This window comes from Micrasema longulum, unplaced genomic scaffold (assembly GCF_059751315.1).
Source record: "Micrasema longulum isolate JH-2025_06_02 unplaced genomic scaffold, ASM5975131v1 h1tg001876l, whole genome shotgun sequence".
In the NCBI taxonomy this organism is placed as follows: Eukaryota; Metazoa; Arthropoda; class Insecta; order Trichoptera; family Brachycentridae; genus Micrasema; species Micrasema longulum.
Window position 1 is genome coordinate 102044 of NW_028279050.1, and position 17540 is coordinate 119583.

Here is a 17540-nt window from a genome sequence, read left to right on the forward strand (position 1 = left end):
TGCTTTATATTGTATTTATTAAATGTTATGTTGTTTATAAACTCTTGTTTTATATAACGTCCATGAATGTAAAAGCGTTATAGGCGTGAAAAATTAATAAAATATTTTAATTTTATTTATAAACTAAATCAATACGTCTATCGTATTTAAGAAATTCATTTATGACCCTGTTGTAAAAATCTGTTTCCCTTTTGAGTTTGATTAATAATGTTTTTTCTATAGATAAAGTAGCTCTGATAATCGGTCATAGTTTTGTGTGTTTCTACAATAATTATGGATACGTTTTAAGGCAGAAAATGATCTCTCTGCTGCAGCTGTCGAAGACGGAATAGTGAAAATTAAGTCAAATACAATAAGCGATTGTTTAAAAACATTATTTAACAGATTATCTAGTAATTGCATCTAAAAGTTCTTTAAATTTAACGTTTTAAATTCTTCGGAAGAAAACATAATTTTCTATTCATTTTTAAGTCCAATAAAATCAAATTTAGTGGGAAATTTAGTTTTGAGCATGTCGAATATGGCATCTGGGAATTTTTGTGATCATTGTGGAAAAAATGATGGCTCTAAAATTTCCGAATATTTAAGTGCATTTAAATGCTGATATCTGGCGGACATTTGTTGAGATATGTTATCTATGATTTCATAAAATGTGCGTTTAAAAAAATCTATTTCGTTTGCACCTTTGCGTCGTTTAAAATCACTAAATTTAATCCCCACTAACTTTTTAGACACTGAAAATATATATTCAAACCTTTCTCGAAAATGACTTAACCATGTATTAAACTCATTTATTTTTTTCACACAATAGGTTATATCAACAACTTTCATTTGTAAAATTTTATATAGCATGTCAGTTTGAGAAAAAATTTTGGAATAAGTTTTTAAATAAAGAATAAATTCTAGTCCATTTAATTTATTTGCGTATCCTTATGCTATCGAAATCGTATCAGCATCCCATTTTTCATTATCATCTATCATAATCTAAAACAATTCAAAATGTCAGACCGATATTCGTCGATCATATTAATTGTTCGCGAATTATATGTCCAACAAGTGGGCGCTGACGCCGGAATACGTCTTTTTAAAAATTCGTTTAGAAAAGATTTCCGTTTTGTAGATGTATACAAAAATGTAACTAATCGATTCACGTGCCCAAAAAACGCCTTGATTTCGCTAATATTTTCAGCAGATCGTGATAAAACTAGATTTAATATGTGCGCGTTGCATGGAACAAACTGAGCATTCGGAAAAACCAATTTTATTTTTTATTGAACCCCATTTAAATCTGAAGCCATAACCAAAGCTCCATCATAACTTTGACCTACTATTTTTTCGCGGCATTTAAAATTATCTATTTTTTTCATAAGGTGATCGGAGAGAGCGTTGGCCGATCTGTCTAAACTAACATCCGTAAAACCCATAAATCTTTCGTGTACTTCATTTTCAAATGAATATCTAAAAATAATTGTTAGTTGTTCTTTTTTGCTCACATCTGGAGTCTCGTCTATCATAACAGCTATAAAAAGGCCTTTATTAATTTCAAACTCTATGCGTGATTTGACGACGGAAGCTATTGAAGAAATCAAATCGTTTTGAATTCTACTAGATGTCCCTGCAAATATTCCTGCAGGTTCATTTAAATGTGATTGAAGTACACTATCATATTCGCTCAATAGGCTTAAATATTCTAAATAATTGCCTCGATTATCAGAATTTTTGGATTCATTGTGACCGCGAAACGCGAGTTCTTGCCTTCCTAAAAAGATTGTTGCATCGGTCAATCGTTGTAAAATTTGGCGATTTCAGTCCACCTTTTCATTATGCTGATTAATTGATATTGCATGATGTGAATCTAACGACTTTTCTATACAAGATTTACCTATGAAAGATAATTTTAAAACACTCATAACATGTTTCTCCGTTTTAACGTGCTTTGCTGAAGAATTACTTAAATTACCCAAATCTGTAAAACCTTGTTTGTTCCATACACTGGTTTCGGTTGCAAATAAAATACACGGCCAGCAAAAAAGTTTATTAATTTGGCAACTAGCGGTTAACCATTCAAAATTATCATATAAACGGGGATGGAAATGCCTTGCAAACTTACGGTTGACAGTTGTAACTTTAATTAATGGTTTAGAGCAACCGATCAAAACGATTTCATTCTTTTTATCAAATGGTAAACGACTAAACGGAATTTTTAAATTTAAAACGAAATCTGTAACACAACACATTGATGCAATCGAGGCGGCCATCATTACAATCAATCGCTTGTCACTATCCTATTAGTAATTTAACTATAAACAATTATTATTAACTCGCACAATATTACAACTATATTTTTTCAATATTTCAACACGCCCACAAGAGTTAGAAAATAAAGGTACCTCTTTTAACTTTTGATTCCATTTTCGACATGTATTATAATTTTTATTATTTTTATTTTTCTATTATTATTTTGTATATTTTGTATATTGTTTTGATTGTTTTGCATATTGTTTTGATTACCTGTATATTGTTTTAATATGTAAATAAATATTTTTGATTTATATACCGAAGAGTCCCGACTAAACACGGAATTTTCTAACAAGTCGGGACATAAAAAACATATAATTGTGTCTATGTAAAATTGTGTATTTTGTGCATTAAATAAAAAAAAAATGGTAATATCCAAACATTCCTATAAGCATAAAATAAACAACGCTTTGTGACACCTCCTACAGTCAAATTCGGAATGAGCGAGAAGTGAACATAATTGCCGCACAATGTCGTAGAGCGCTGCGGTCGGGTCACGTGTCACGTAATGACCACACAAAAACAATACACGGGTCGTATGTCCATCATATCGCAGTAAATAAAAACAGTCCTTAAAAAGTTTTGTTTAAAAGACTATTTTCGAAAAAGGGAATCTTCAAATTCAAATTGTAATCAGAGAGCTAATATTAGTACAGAAAAAGACTACTGGGTTTTGTAATGTAAACATAGCATACATTTTGTATGGAACAGAAAGCTTCTGTAATCGGCTAGTTGTTTTGATTCCCGGAGACACGTCAAGAGCGCTTTGAGATTTAAACTAGATTTTTTTGAGGAAATGTAAATGACGGCGATGGTTTTAAATTAAATGATTATAATTTATTTGTTATTACTGATATTGAAATAGTCTAGTAAATGGTAGGTAAGCTGTGTGTAATCGATTATATAAACGATTCGCCCCTGGTTATCATTGATTATGATTACATTATAAATGAAATCTGGATAATGTCAATACGTACAGAAAAAGACTACTGGGTTTTGTAATGTAAACATAGCATACATTTTGTATGGAACAGAAAGCTTCTGTAATCGGCTAGTTGTTTTGATTCCCGGAGACACGTCAAGAGCGCTTTGAGATTTAAACTAGATTTTTTTGAGGAAATGTAAATGACGGCGATGGTTTTAAATTAAATAATTATAATTTATTTGTTATTACTGATATTGAAATAGTCTAGTAAATGGTAGGTAAGCTGTGTGTAATCGATTATATAAACGATTCGCCCCTGGTTATCATTGATTATGATTACATTATAAATGAAATCTGGATAATGTCAATACCTAAAACCATAATATTGCGGCTTGACGTCCAATTTATTGAGATGTTTCCAAATCTCTTCATCGTGTGTATGAACTGCCTGGTCCAGTCTTTCTACCATTTGTTTGATTCCTCCTTCAGCTTCATCCAAACTTTCAATGAAAATATCTCTTATTTCACTCATCAAATTTGTAAAACAAAAGAAGCAATCTGCCTCTGCATGTTCTGAAATAAAACCAGCTATCATTTATTTGAAACAAACAATCAAAATGATAGGTACTTATCTTTAAACTGGTTTTTTCGGTATTTACTTTGGGAATTAACACATTATTAATTTCCTTAGTGTTACAGTATAAAAATACCCTTATTACTTTACATTTTTTTAGGTCAACAGTACATTAAAAAAAATAATGACAATAACTAATATTGAATCCTAAATATATAAACATAACAAATAAATTATAAATTTTATTCTAAAATTATCTAAACGTGTACTGAAAATGACAATGATATGTCTCGGAACAAGAGAATATGTGTAATACTGGAATAATATAATGTTATATTCTCGAATGTTCCATTTTATAATCAATGAGGGAAAATAACTCCAGACTATTTATTATGTCCGCCTCGTGATGTAGTGGTCAGCACATTTGCCTACCATGCATGAGGTCTCGGGTTCGATTCCTGGCAAGATTGTTATGAAAATATTCCCTAAAAAGGTGTATATACAATATGATACTTTTCAGTCCTAGAACGGATATCTAAATCTAAAAATTGATCATATTTCCTTCATGTAAAGTTGTCTTAGGATTAGAGGAAACTAAGAAATAAGTTGTCATGCCTATTTTTTAAAAGAATATACTGTTTATTTGTTCATGATTCATATCATCAATTATAATTATTCTTATTATTTCTTTGTAGATGATTAAAAATATTCTGTTTATTGTTTGCTGAGTCAAAAGGCAAATTCCACAATCTCACAAAGTTGAGTAAGTTTATGTACGTATATATTTTTTAGTGTATTGATGAGAACGTAAGGTTTGTTTCTAAAATTTAAATTTGATTTCACCTCTAAAAGTCAGATCCGGATCAACAGCAAAGGTGTGATAAATTGGGCCGATGATCTCATTCATGCCTTGAACATAACTTTGGCCAGGGTTTAGTTTGGCATAAAGGAAAAGAATTCTCTCCACAACTTCCCTGTGAGTCTCGTTGCCTTCACTCAAGGGGTGATAATCTCCTGGGGTGAGAGTCGTTTTACTTGGCTTCACCACGCACTTTGTGAGCTGTAAAAATTAAATTCCTTCAGTAAACATTTTTTAAGCAAACATAAAACAAATCATTTAATTTAGAATCCACAGAAAAGCTGTATTCTAATGAATTTGCAATATTAAACTTAAAACATTGACGCAAATTATATTTTTGGTTGGTATTAAAACCATAACATAACTTTGTGAAAAATCATAGGTCGCATATACACTTTGGCAGTAGTAGTAAACATTAAAAAAAAAATAAGTCTGGAAATAAAAATCGCAATACATTTAAAATAAAATACATAAACAGTAATAATGCTTACGCAAACTAGCGATCCCAGATTGATTTTGTTTGACAACACTACCGGCCCACTATGTCTAGTGATTTTATCAATATTACATATATTTTGTTACGATTAGAAGTTTTTTTTCTAAAAAAAGAGCTTACAATTGATGAGCTGTGTTAGTATGGGGTGTGTCAGCAAATCATTGCTGTAGTGACAAATCTAATTCCATTAAAAACACACATAACAATAAAGTATTTTCACAAGTTGGGAATAATGTTCAAAATATAATATGTATGTATGAAGAGCAGATATTTACGATTCTAATGATATAGTATTCACAACAAATTTTAATTTATAATTTTCGGTTTTAAAATTGAGCACATACAAAACGACTCACAGTTGGCGTCATGTCATTTGGATGTCACCTCAGCCAACCGCGTTTTTTATATACGTTGCGTACAAGTATAGCGCGAAATGTCTGTTTTTGGGCACTTCAAAATATGTACCTTTGTAGAAAAATTATCCGACACCGTACAAAAAAATATTACCATTACCAATGTAATTTTTGGGTTTTTTAAATATAATTTTAAAAAAACATTAAAATACTCTATTGCATGCTTGACAGCAGGTCCCAACAATTAGAAAGAGTTTTACATTTTAGAAAACAAGTCTGTGAAAAAGGCATTAACTCCGATACAAAACTAGTTTTTTTGTAATCCTTGGTCTTAATAAAACTAAATATATATGTATATATTAACTTATATATGAAAATGAATGAAAAGTTCTACTTTGACATATATAAATTTGGCTTAAGTGATTTTCATTGACTAACTTATCGCATAACTTCAGGTATAAATAAATAATTGTATAAATACATCTGAATTTATATGAATAAATAATAGCTGCTGTAGCTGCTGCAGTGCAGCTGTTGGTAAGGCTTTTGACACCGATTCCAAATTAAAATAATAATAAAATTTTGTTTGTCTTTACACAGTACATGTACCATGGGGTTAGAGCGTATTGTATTTTTTAAAGAAACAGTACAAAATATATAGTTTTCGGTATTTTTAAAATAAGTAATCTTCATTTATTACAATGCAATACATAAAATATTTAAATCTAATAGTTCGCCAGAAGATCAATACAAGTTATATTGGTTAAATGTTTTGTAGCTAATACAGGGTGCTTGTTATGTTTCAGGCCGAAGTTGTCTGGCTGCCATTTCTGTTTGGTTGTCATTTGTCATTGACAGTTGTAGAGAGCGTTCAATAACAAGTTTTTATGGAGCATCTAACACCCCAATGACGTGTCGAAATTAAAAAAACGTTTTATTCAAATAATAGTTCAATTATTGTGAGTACTCGAAGAAAATTGCATGATTTTTTCAATGTTAATCATAAGGCAAGCAAGTCAACATACTATTTAGCATGTAATTAATGATTTTGAAAATTTTCAAATACTCGGAGATAAAGAAAAGTCTGGGTAGCAAAGCAACCAACAAACACCAGCAAATATTGATGCGGGGAGTGTTTGTGAACATCCAGCCACCTCTCGTCGACGCCGTGCACAAAAATTAGGATGTTAGAGAACTATCACGACACATTAAAAAGCTTTCTTGTGCCGGAATTGTATCAATTTAGCCCACAGCATTTGTGGTTCAAACAGGATTGTGCCACACAAGCTGTAGTCACACACAGGTTATGCTAAAATGTAAATTTTGAGAGAAACTCTTCCCAGCCGAATAATTTAAAAAGGTGGTGATGTTGACTGGCCCACACGATCCCCTGATTTGACCACTCCAGTTTTTTTTTTTATGAGGGTACTCGATGGGAAAGGTGTACACTGGCTAACACAACAACATCCGAAAAGATATTTCCGAAATAACACCAGAAGTATGCAAAAATGTCATGAAAAATATGCCTGAGAGAGCAAGCATTTGCGCCACAGAAAGAGGTGGCCACTTTACCGACATTAAATTTCACACATATTGTTAAAAAACCTATAAAATAAAAATTATAAAATTGTCTATCGTTGAAGTTATTATAAAAAAAAGCACCAGCCTGGAACATAAAATGCACCCTGCACATAGCACTATTTTTCTACGCACATCTTTTATAAAATTAATTAAGAATGCATATAAATTAATTAAAAAGGCACATCAATATTTTCATTTTATGAAAAACCTCATATGCTACAAGATTAAACAGGCCCATCTTTTTCGTTGCCGAGTACACAGATTGTTTTTCAAGTTGACCATTTAGCTATCACTGTCTATATGCATGTCACAAAAAACTATGTTTATAATGTATAATTTACATGGCATTGATAAATGTTGATCTAAAATTAATACATTTGAATCAATAATTCCCAGTGATCCTCAGTTAATTTCGAATGTTTCATATTTAAATGGAGAATCCACTACCCTTTTGTGCAATCTTTTCTCCCCAGAGCTAAAGACAAACTGAAACACAGTTATAATATTGAGATATAAAATTCACAAAAAACAAGATATAAATAGTTGTAAATGTAATAGTTAGATATAACAGTTATACATAAATAGTTTTTTCTTCAACAGATAAAAATATTAATAATCATAAGAAAATTAAACCAAAAAAATGATTTAAGTTTTAAAAAAAAGATTACCTTAACTGGTCTCAAAATCTTATATTTTTGACATACTTTTAGACATTTAAAACATATTGAAAATATTTTGTAACTATTTTAAACCATTATTTTCCAACATGTTTTATAATAAAAAATCTTAAATCCATAATATTTAAACATTAAAAAAAGTGAAACTCACATTACTCGAATACTTTTGTGCTGCATAAAATTTCACGGCAGGGTGCTCAAAATCCTCCGATTGCCTAACTAAGTCATTTAAAGGGTCGAGAGTTTTTGAGAGAATACGTAACAAAAAATGGTAACAATTAAAAAGTAGGATGTGAAATTTATCATACCTGGACACAAGGAAACTGTGTAGCTGACTGGAAAAAAGAAATACCAGGGTAGAGACGTTTGACATCCTTATTGATTTGATGAAGGACCTTATCATTTTCGAAATATGATCCCCGTGAACTGTTAGGACTTACACTTAGGGGGTGATCCCGTTTACCACTGGGAGAAGATATAATTTCATCTATAATAAACAAACACAATCACATACTGTTCAATATAAGAGTACCGTTGAGGATGGTTCAGAATAAAATAATTAACATTCTGTTGTATAATTTATTTGCTATTACTTTTGGGGATGCCTCTAATACAATGTTTTACTAGACGAACATGTTGCAAGTGTCGTGGGTCGACTTTAAATATAAAAAGAAGGATGCACAACATAAGTGGCTCATATTTGGGTGAATTATTTTAACTTTGCTAGACCATACATCATATAAACATTTTGAGAAGTATATACTACATATTATATACAGTCGAACTTGGTTATAACGATCACGGAAATAGCGAGATCTCGGATGTAACATAATAAAAAACCATTCATTGACATTTTAGTTTATGGATTTCGCCATACATTTATTCACTTTTATAACAAGCTTCCTTTCAGACATACCGAATAAAAATATTATCCACAGTTGAGCAAAATCTCTTCAATCATTTAAAAACGTAATTTTTAAAATAAGAACCTGAGTAATAAAATCTAAACGGGCGGCTAATGACACTATGTATGTGTCTAAGCACCTAATTGGTGTTTATGCCGGCAACATTAAAAAAATATCATACTCATGGTTGAAATTGCGTGTAAAAAATCCAAGCTTTGTGAGCTCAGTAAGTACTGGCTCGGCACCATATTACAATTTCTTTTGTAGTTTATCAATGACATCCTTATTTCGGGGGATTTTTATAAGGCTTTTCAGTTTTTAAAAATGTTTTATGGTCAGTTCATAGTAAAAAAATACCAGTGAGTGATGTCAGATCAGTTAAGAACTAATTTTTGAATTATAAACATGTCTACTAACAAGAGGAAGTGTCTTTCAATTCGTGAAAAAGTGACAATTATTTGTGAAATAGAATGTGGCGCGAAAAATCTTGAGGTGAGTAAAAAAATCCTCTTATACGCAGTGTAAATATTGCGGAAAAATAAGAATGTATATTTATCTGCATTTTAAATTTAGAAAGTATGTAGTATTTTTGTGAGCATATATTTTAATATTCCTTAATAATTTATTTTTTAAAATTATCTGTATGAACTATTTTATTGTATAAACCATTTATTGGGCAAACAAAGAATAAGTGGTTGAGATCTTCTTCTTCAAAACAACAATCGAAAAGGGGGAGTCAAAGACACCAATTATCGCAAGGTAAGTCCTCGTACAGCAATGCCCTATCCTCATTTGACAAATGGTGGATGTATCTTTTTTGTTCAGAAAAATTTTCTTGAACCAAAGACGTGATGGGATATTAGGTTGAATGAGAGCGTAATGTATTCAGATAAAATGAGGCATTTAAAAAAAAAATGATAAAAATATAGGAAAGAGTTTATCTTAAAGCCAAGCATTCGGCGGTGAAAACTAACGAAGGCTAAGGAAGTTTGAATTGAGCAAAGTGACCATCATCATGACTGTAAAAAGAATCTCCCGAAAAGCCAGATATTTCCAATTTGGATCCGTCTGTGAAGAATAATGACCAGTTTTTCCATTTTGATTCAATTATAGAGTTGAAAAGGGAGATTGGGTTAGGGGATTTATTTCCTAAACCAATATAAGTTATAATATTTGGTGAAAAAATATGATGAAAGTAAGGGAAATTATAAAGGGAGGGAGAGGAATAGTGGAATATTTCTGGGATAAATTTTGACAAACTTTTGGTGAGTACTGGATAAGGCCTATTTTGTAAAGAATGGTTAGATGAAAAATAATTTAATAATTTCTTAGATGCTTAGAGAGTTTGATGATTTTAAATTGCTAAACATTTAATGATATATCTGTCAGATAGATATTGTCTTCTTATGTCTAAAGGGGGACCCATCGCTTTTAATTGGAGAGCATTAGTGGGGGAAGACTATCGCACCCAGGATGATTCTCAAGCATTTGTATTGAATAACACACAATTTATTCAATAAGTATATTGGGAGGGGATCAAATATGATACAGCCAGTGGCGTGCGTTCTATAAAGGCACATAAGCAGTGCCTACCCTACTAGAATTTCATTAAAATAATAGCAAAATTTTAGTAACTATTTTTAAAATATGAAAAATGCACCAGAGATGATTCGGATAAAGTAATATATTGTACCGATCAGCGCGCCGCTATTGGCCTGGGTCGGGAGAAGCACGAACTACAAATGCCTTTTTCTTCCAAAGGAACATAACGCGATGCGGTAACGAAATGTTTATGTGTGGGTTTTATTTCAGTTGTAATTACGTGTGTATGTGTAAGCTAGTAGGCAGTGCTTTTTGAACGTTGGTAGGTACATTGTTTTAGAAAGAACAAACGAATACGTTACTGACATCTATCGTTTTTTTCGATTATTATTTAATAAAAGACAGTCATGTCGAATAAATAACCTCAAATTGGTTTTTGTTATGAGTATACAATCGAGAGTACTTTTGTTTCGCGTTTATTTAAATAATAATAATAAAAAGATAATTTTTGGAACTTATTGATTTGCTAGCTAAATATGTCGGTATCTTGGAAAATCTATTATCTAGTAGTGCATTTTCGAGAATATCAAATAGAGCCCAAAATGATTTAATTTCGAGTGTAGCAACCGTAATAAATGAAGATATAAAAATATTAAAAAAAAGGATTTCGTAGTTATATATTATTCAAATTATATTAAAAATAAGAAATATATTTTATAAATTTAGCATTTATTTGGATATTTGATGTAGCTTAGGCAATTTCAATATTAACTACCTACAGCATAATGATTCAAACTAATGTGACTAGTGAAGGAAACTGTTTGGTAAGATTGATTAGGTACTTATACTATATAAAACGTAATTTTTTTCTACTGCCTACCCTAGTTAAAAACTCTGTGCACGCAACTGGATACAGCCATAGTCTAATTGGCTTCTTCCAAAAGCATTGTAAAATAGTTTTAGTGTTAGAGGATGGGAGCCCCACCAAACTCCTGCCAGGTCTGAGGGGGTTAATTTTGATCTCGCATTTTGAGATTAAAGAATTTATGTGAGGAGCCCATTATAATTTTCTGTCAAAAATAATTCCCAAAAATTTAGCCTGATTATTTAAAGGGATAGATATTCTGTCGAATTTTTTTGAACTAAATGGAATTATATGTTTTTTTGAGAACAAGACTATTTGGCTTTTCAAGGGAGATAATTGAAGGCAATTAGAAATAAACCAGGAGTTGAGAGATCAAGGCTGAGTCTAGTTATTGATAGCAGTTTTCATATCTTTATGTGAAATATATAATACAATATCATCCGCATACTGCAGAATTTTGCATTTTCCTGAAACTGTTTAATCAAGATCAAAAGAATACATATACAGCAGTGGACTAAGTACAGATCCTTGTGGAAGACCCTTCCAGATTTTTACTAGTAATTTTTTGAAACATCCCATTTACAACAATAGTTCTTTCTTTTAAAATATTTATAATCATCTGAATAATCTTAAAGGGGATGTCTAACGTGCATAGTTTGTCTTTGAGAATATTAAAATTCACATTATCGTAAGCTCCACATATATTGATAAAAGCTGCAGCGGTGCATTTGTTTTGGGAAAAATCTATTCGAATATCTGTTGAGAAAAAAGAGAGATTATCGTTGGTTGATTTGTTTTTTAAAAAGCCAAATTGAGAAGCAGACAGTAAGGAATTGCGTTCCACAAACCAATCTATTCTATTTTTAAACATGTGCTCGAAAAGCTTTAGCATACATGATGATAATGCTATAGGACGGTATGATTCTCCCTTCAGTGGATCTTTATAAGGTTTTAGGATAGGGGTTATTCGCTGGATTTTCCAATCAGATGGATTTTTGATGGTCATGTTTTTTTTAATATTTTATCTTAGGTATTCTGGACAGATTCTGTTTGTGGCTAAATGATTTCCTGAACAGTTGATACATATGGCATTTTGAATTTCAACTACACAAGTCTCTCCCAGATGCTCCAATCCACACTTGAAACATCTTGGTTTAGACCTACAAATTATCTCGGCGTGTCCATATCTACAACACGATTTTACAAAGAATTGTTGGGTAAATATATTGTTCAACATCTATTGCCGAATAAAAAGTGAATATTTTCTTAGGTGGAATCTGCCCTTGGAAGGTTAGAACGACAGAATGAAAATTTTTGAGCGACAGGTGAAGTCACCTCTTTTTAAAAATATTTTTTCCAGTGTCATTTAGTAATTCATCATTTTTAATTATCTCCTCATGAGTCCACTCCAAAGGAATACCTCTGACCAGACCCATGCAAGAGACCATATGAAATGGAATAAACAATTTATACCCAAGTGTTCCCAAACTATTATTATCTATAAAAGCGTTTGCCGCTAAAAAGTCGACAAATTGTACAGAAACACGGTTTTTGTTCAAAATTTTTTTAACAAATTTTGCTGCCACGCGTTTCATACTCAAAACATTTAAAAAAATTCATGGCATGAGCTAATCGATATGCCAACATCATCAGTGACTTCTCTGATTGTGATTTGGCGATTGTTCATAGCCGTTTCATTAACTTTTTCCACGTTTTCATAGGTTGTTGATGTACTGGGGCGTCCGGGCCGTTCGTCATCTTTCAAATCTTAAAAGCCATCTTGGAAATGTTTATACCACTCGTAAACTCTTGTTTTACTCATAGCAGACTCACCGTGGGTCTTTGTAAACATTTCACACACTTTGTTACACATCATTTAATTTTTGCACAAAATTTGATACAAATTCTTTGATCCACTTTTTAGCAAACTGAAATCGCCGAGCTCATAAAAACACGTCTAACCTTGCTGCCATGGACAAAGTAAATAATGAATACAGCTGAAAATTTTAGCACACTTCAGGAGCAAAAAAATGACTATCGGACTCTCCGAACCCGAAAAATCGAAAAATTCTCATTACTTTCTGAACACACCTCGTATATTGCAGTGGAGAGAATAGAAGTGCATTGTTTTGTATCAAGTTATATTAAAAGAATCTTAATATTAGAAGAAGTTAGAAAAATAATAATTTAGAATACTGATATACGTCAATAAACGGTAAACAATTGAAATCAATATAGTATTATTAAGGTATTTAAATTTGAAGAAAGTAAATTGATACACTGCTTTTGAAAATTCATAAGTGTTATAATAAACATACATATCTATATCATTTGCATGTTCATTTACAAACACATGAACTCTTCTTATTGGGGAGTGTGCACTGTAGTTTTTTGTTTACATAGAAGAGTTTATTAAATCGGGTAACCCGGCCAGGAACTAGCAAGTTGTTAGTTGTAACAGTTGGGGAAAGTTGAATATTGAACTTAATATTTTCAATAAAAATAACAAATTATTTAGTTTTCTTCTATTTTATAATGTTTGTACATTTAAATATTTATTTAAGTATGAATAATTTATATGTTCAACTGGAATACCTAATTTAAAATTAACGAATCATAAAAAATTATGTTGAACTCTTTCGATATTATTTTTATGAACTTTATAATATGGTGACCATATAACCGAGTTGTATACAGTAAAAGTGTAGGTCTCCTGTACGAAGGAGTAGACAAAATAATAACTGTCAACTCACCAATAAACTGGCGGTAAAAATTTCTTTGATTATCCAAAAACTGTGCACGAGCTGATTTTTCCAATGGTAGATAGTTTAAAAGTAATCTCCAGCACATTGAACGTAGTCCCCCTTCATCGGGAATACCTTTAAAATATAATTATTCATTAATATATTATTGTGCGTTTTATAATAACAAATGAAATGTAAACATAAATACATAGTGTTTAAAACTGTGTGAACATTTTGATAATTATCTCTGTATATTAAGTCTTCTTTGTATATTCTCAAATGTAAAAATATTTTTAAAAAGTATATTGTTAAGTGTGAGGCTACATTATTTTTATTTTTAATTTGTTTAAATTTAAAATAGTGGTAATTTAATAAAATTAATATGAAACAAATTTGTTTTTAACCACTGATTTTTATTTTGTCTACCAGTTTCAAAGTTTAGTCAAAGTTAGTTTAGTAGTAAGCAAGGTAAGGAATAGGTTAAGTATATCTTGATAAAGAAGGTAGTGTAGCTTTGAAACCGGTCGGTAAAAAAATTAAAAATAAGAGGTTAAAAACAAAATTGTTTTATATTCATTTTATTATGATAAATAACCACAAAGTTAGTGCTTCCAATATAAATTTTACAGATTTATTTACATTACATTCTTCATATAAGCGTTTTAATTGGCTAGGGGTGCATTAAGAATAAATAAATTACATACTGATATTTACAAAAACAAAAATTTTCAAAAATGTGTAATGTCTAACTCGAATTAAATAAGAAAGTTTCATCTCAACTGAGCTAAAGGTACTCATATTTGTGAAAAAAATATTTTGATGCCGCATGATTTGAAAAAGCTTTTTGTCGTTGAAAGTTGATAATGTACTTGTGGTGCTGAAAATAATTTAAAACAAACTGTCAGTTCAAAAACAGAATAAACTGAAGAGAAAGCCAATGTTATTCCATTATACACATGAAGATCAGATTTGGTTGACATAATATAATCGGATTGTGGTCCTGTGGCTAGTGTCTCGGACTCACAGACCAAAGGTCCGTGGTTCGAATCCCACTCTACCCCAACTCGATTCCATTTTCTAATAGTGAGTTATTTACAACTCGTTAAAAAGGACCCTCAAAATGAAATATTTGGGTTAATCAAAAGAATGCAAAAATTTCTTTTTAAAAAAAATATTCAAACTTACCATTAAAACAAACTTTTTGTAGAGTTAAAAGATCAATCACCTCAACCTGCAGTGCATTTTCAAACTCCTTGACCCTAGTAATAAGTAAATTATTAACAATGTTTTAAGTGTGTCCAATATTAAGATCTAAATTTGTTGCAACAGAAAGGAAAAACATTCTGAGAAGGTAATATGGAAGTCTAGGAATTAACAGGGCTCATGACCTGTCATTGGGTACATATATATCAGCCGGATGAACCTCACCCACACGACAAAGGTCTCAGCTCTTTTGCTTCACAAAAGTCAACAGATGGAAGGGTTGAGGAAATGTGGATGTTTAAACATAGGCAGAATGGTGAATGTTACACAGTGTGTAAAGTGGCCACTTAAACCAGCCAATTCCAATGCCTAGACTTCCATATATTCCCTTCCGTTTTCCCTCCCTGTTGCAATAAATTCTAAAAAGGAGAATGTTTACTGTAGCAATAAAAACTAATTAAGTTTCTAAGTGAAATTTCATTGTAATTAAAAATAAAATTTAAGGATGTGACATTCAGTTTTGTAGAACAGTAACCGGTTCCACTTGCAGCAGTTTTAAACCTAATGATATACTAAATTTGTTGCAACAGAGAGGGAAAACAGTTTGACTTTACACACTGTGTAACATTTACGATTCTGCCTATGTTTAAACATCCACATTTCCTGAAACTTAAGGTGAATGTTATATAGTGTGTAAAGTTTGTTTGTTCATAATCGCGGCCCTGAAGCGAGGAACCGATCGCCTTACCCTTTTTTGGGCCACCTGTCAATGGCTGGTTAAGTGCCCACTTTACATAACATGTAACATCCACCTTTGTGCCTATGGTTTAAACATATATCAATCATCTGTTACATGGAGGTAAGGTGATTAGCCTTATGCTTCAGTGCCAGTCCAGGAACATGGATCACCTTTTTAATCGATATATCAATGGTATTTCCAGAAATCTCGACCTCGTGGTGTGATGGTTAGCGCGTTTGCCTACCATGCAAGAAGTCTCGGGTTTGATTCCCAACATGGTTGTTATGAAATATTTATTTAAAAGGGTGTTTTTACACTAGAATATTTCTTAGTCCCCGGACTGGTACCTGAAGCACCTGAAGACTGATCATCAACAAAAATGATCAAGACACGTTGCGATTGGTGTACCAATGCAGTGCCCTATGCACCATGAGGTGCGGAAAGGGAATGATGATGACAGTTTCCAGAAATAAAAACAGCATTATCTAGTATGTATTTAGAGAATTCAACAAGTTTGATTTGTCTGTAAGTAATTTATATTCAAAACTTATGCCAAATGAACAATTTTTGCGATGTTCCACAATGCATACTGCGAAACGCTAGTTCATCAACAGCTAAAAAATTTATAAATTGTGCAATGAACTTCCTGTAATATCTAGGTATTGTTCAAGAATGTCATCGTTAATAATTAAATTAATAAAATCATTTTTTTTATTTTCATCTGTATTAGTACAAATGTTCGTAAATATTCAGCAAAAATACTTTGATAAGGAGCAAGTTCTGGCTGGTGGTCAGGGCAGGCAAAAAATCTTCCAGGGAAGGCGTACTGACGTACCCCTAACTACGGCCCTGTGATGAAGTATTGTTACACCACACAATGAATACATTCAGCACAAATGTTTTGCTAAGGAGCAAGTTATGGCTAGTGGTTAGGGCAGGCAGAACCTTCCTTGGTGTACTCGTGGCTACGGCCCTGTGATGAAGTATTGTTACAACACACAATAAAATACATATAAAACATTTAGCAAAAATGATTTACTAAGGAGCAAGTTCTGGCTGGAGGTTTAGAGCAGGCACAAAATACCCTGGCTACGGCCCTGATTGGTGTCGCATGGTGTTTCGTTGTGTGTTTTAATAATACTTGTGACAATTGTTAAAATGGACCGTACTGAAATCATAAATATTACATACCTTAATTTGTGCAAAGCCATGATGCTGGTCAATGCTTTAAATTTAAAAGAATATAAAACCGCAAAACTGAACAATTCTTTTCCGGTATGTCTGGCAAGATATAAGATTAAAATACGCAAACTGTGATGAATAAATCAAAGAAGAAGCTTAAATACAAGCACTTCGATAGTGACAAAACTATTAACATAAATAACCGAAAATAACTTTACACTAACTATTAATATGCTTTACACAACTCGCTGCAACTGTCAATTATTGCCACAGATTATTAGCAAGAAGTATTAACACATCCCACCCGACTCGGAGATTCAACGTAACTAATCTATATCTATGGACAATTTGCCTCCAATTTTATAGAACCAGATAATTCCTATGGAGAACTACGATGTTGCCAACCTACATAACATTTAATTAGTAACCAGTACCTAACAATTGAACGAATAAGAAAAAAAATCATATCGATTTATTTATTGAATGATATTCGAACAACAAGTTTAGCATTGCATACTGATAAATGGTACGATAAGGTATATAAAAATATAAAAAAATAGGTTGGCAACCGTAATAATTTAACATGCTAAAATAATT

The 17540-nt window shown here is 31.6% G+C and overlaps 1 protein-coding gene across 1 annotated transcript in view; it reads right to left on the reverse strand.

Annotated features, from left to right (window-relative positions):
- Positions 1 to 16972, reverse strand: part of LOC148273675 (TBC1 domain family member 13-like) — a 29035-nt gene extending 12063 nt beyond the window's left edge. The window contains exons 1-7 of the mRNA XM_088238358.1: positions 16953 to 16972; positions 15005 to 15078; positions 13829 to 13954; positions 8072 to 8250; positions 7534 to 7572; positions 4641 to 4857; positions 3595 to 3796 (exon numbers count right to left, since the gene is read on the reverse strand). Coding sequence (XP_088094484.1) covers positions 3595 to 3796; positions 4641 to 4857; positions 7534 to 7572; positions 8072 to 8250; positions 13829 to 13954; positions 15005 to 15078; positions 16953 to 16972 — 857 coding nt within the window. The remainder of the gene's footprint in view (positions 1 to 3594; positions 3797 to 4640; positions 4858 to 7533; positions 7573 to 8071; positions 8251 to 13828; positions 13955 to 15004; positions 15079 to 16952) is intronic.
- Between the last annotated feature and the right edge of the window lie 568 nt (positions 16973 to 17540).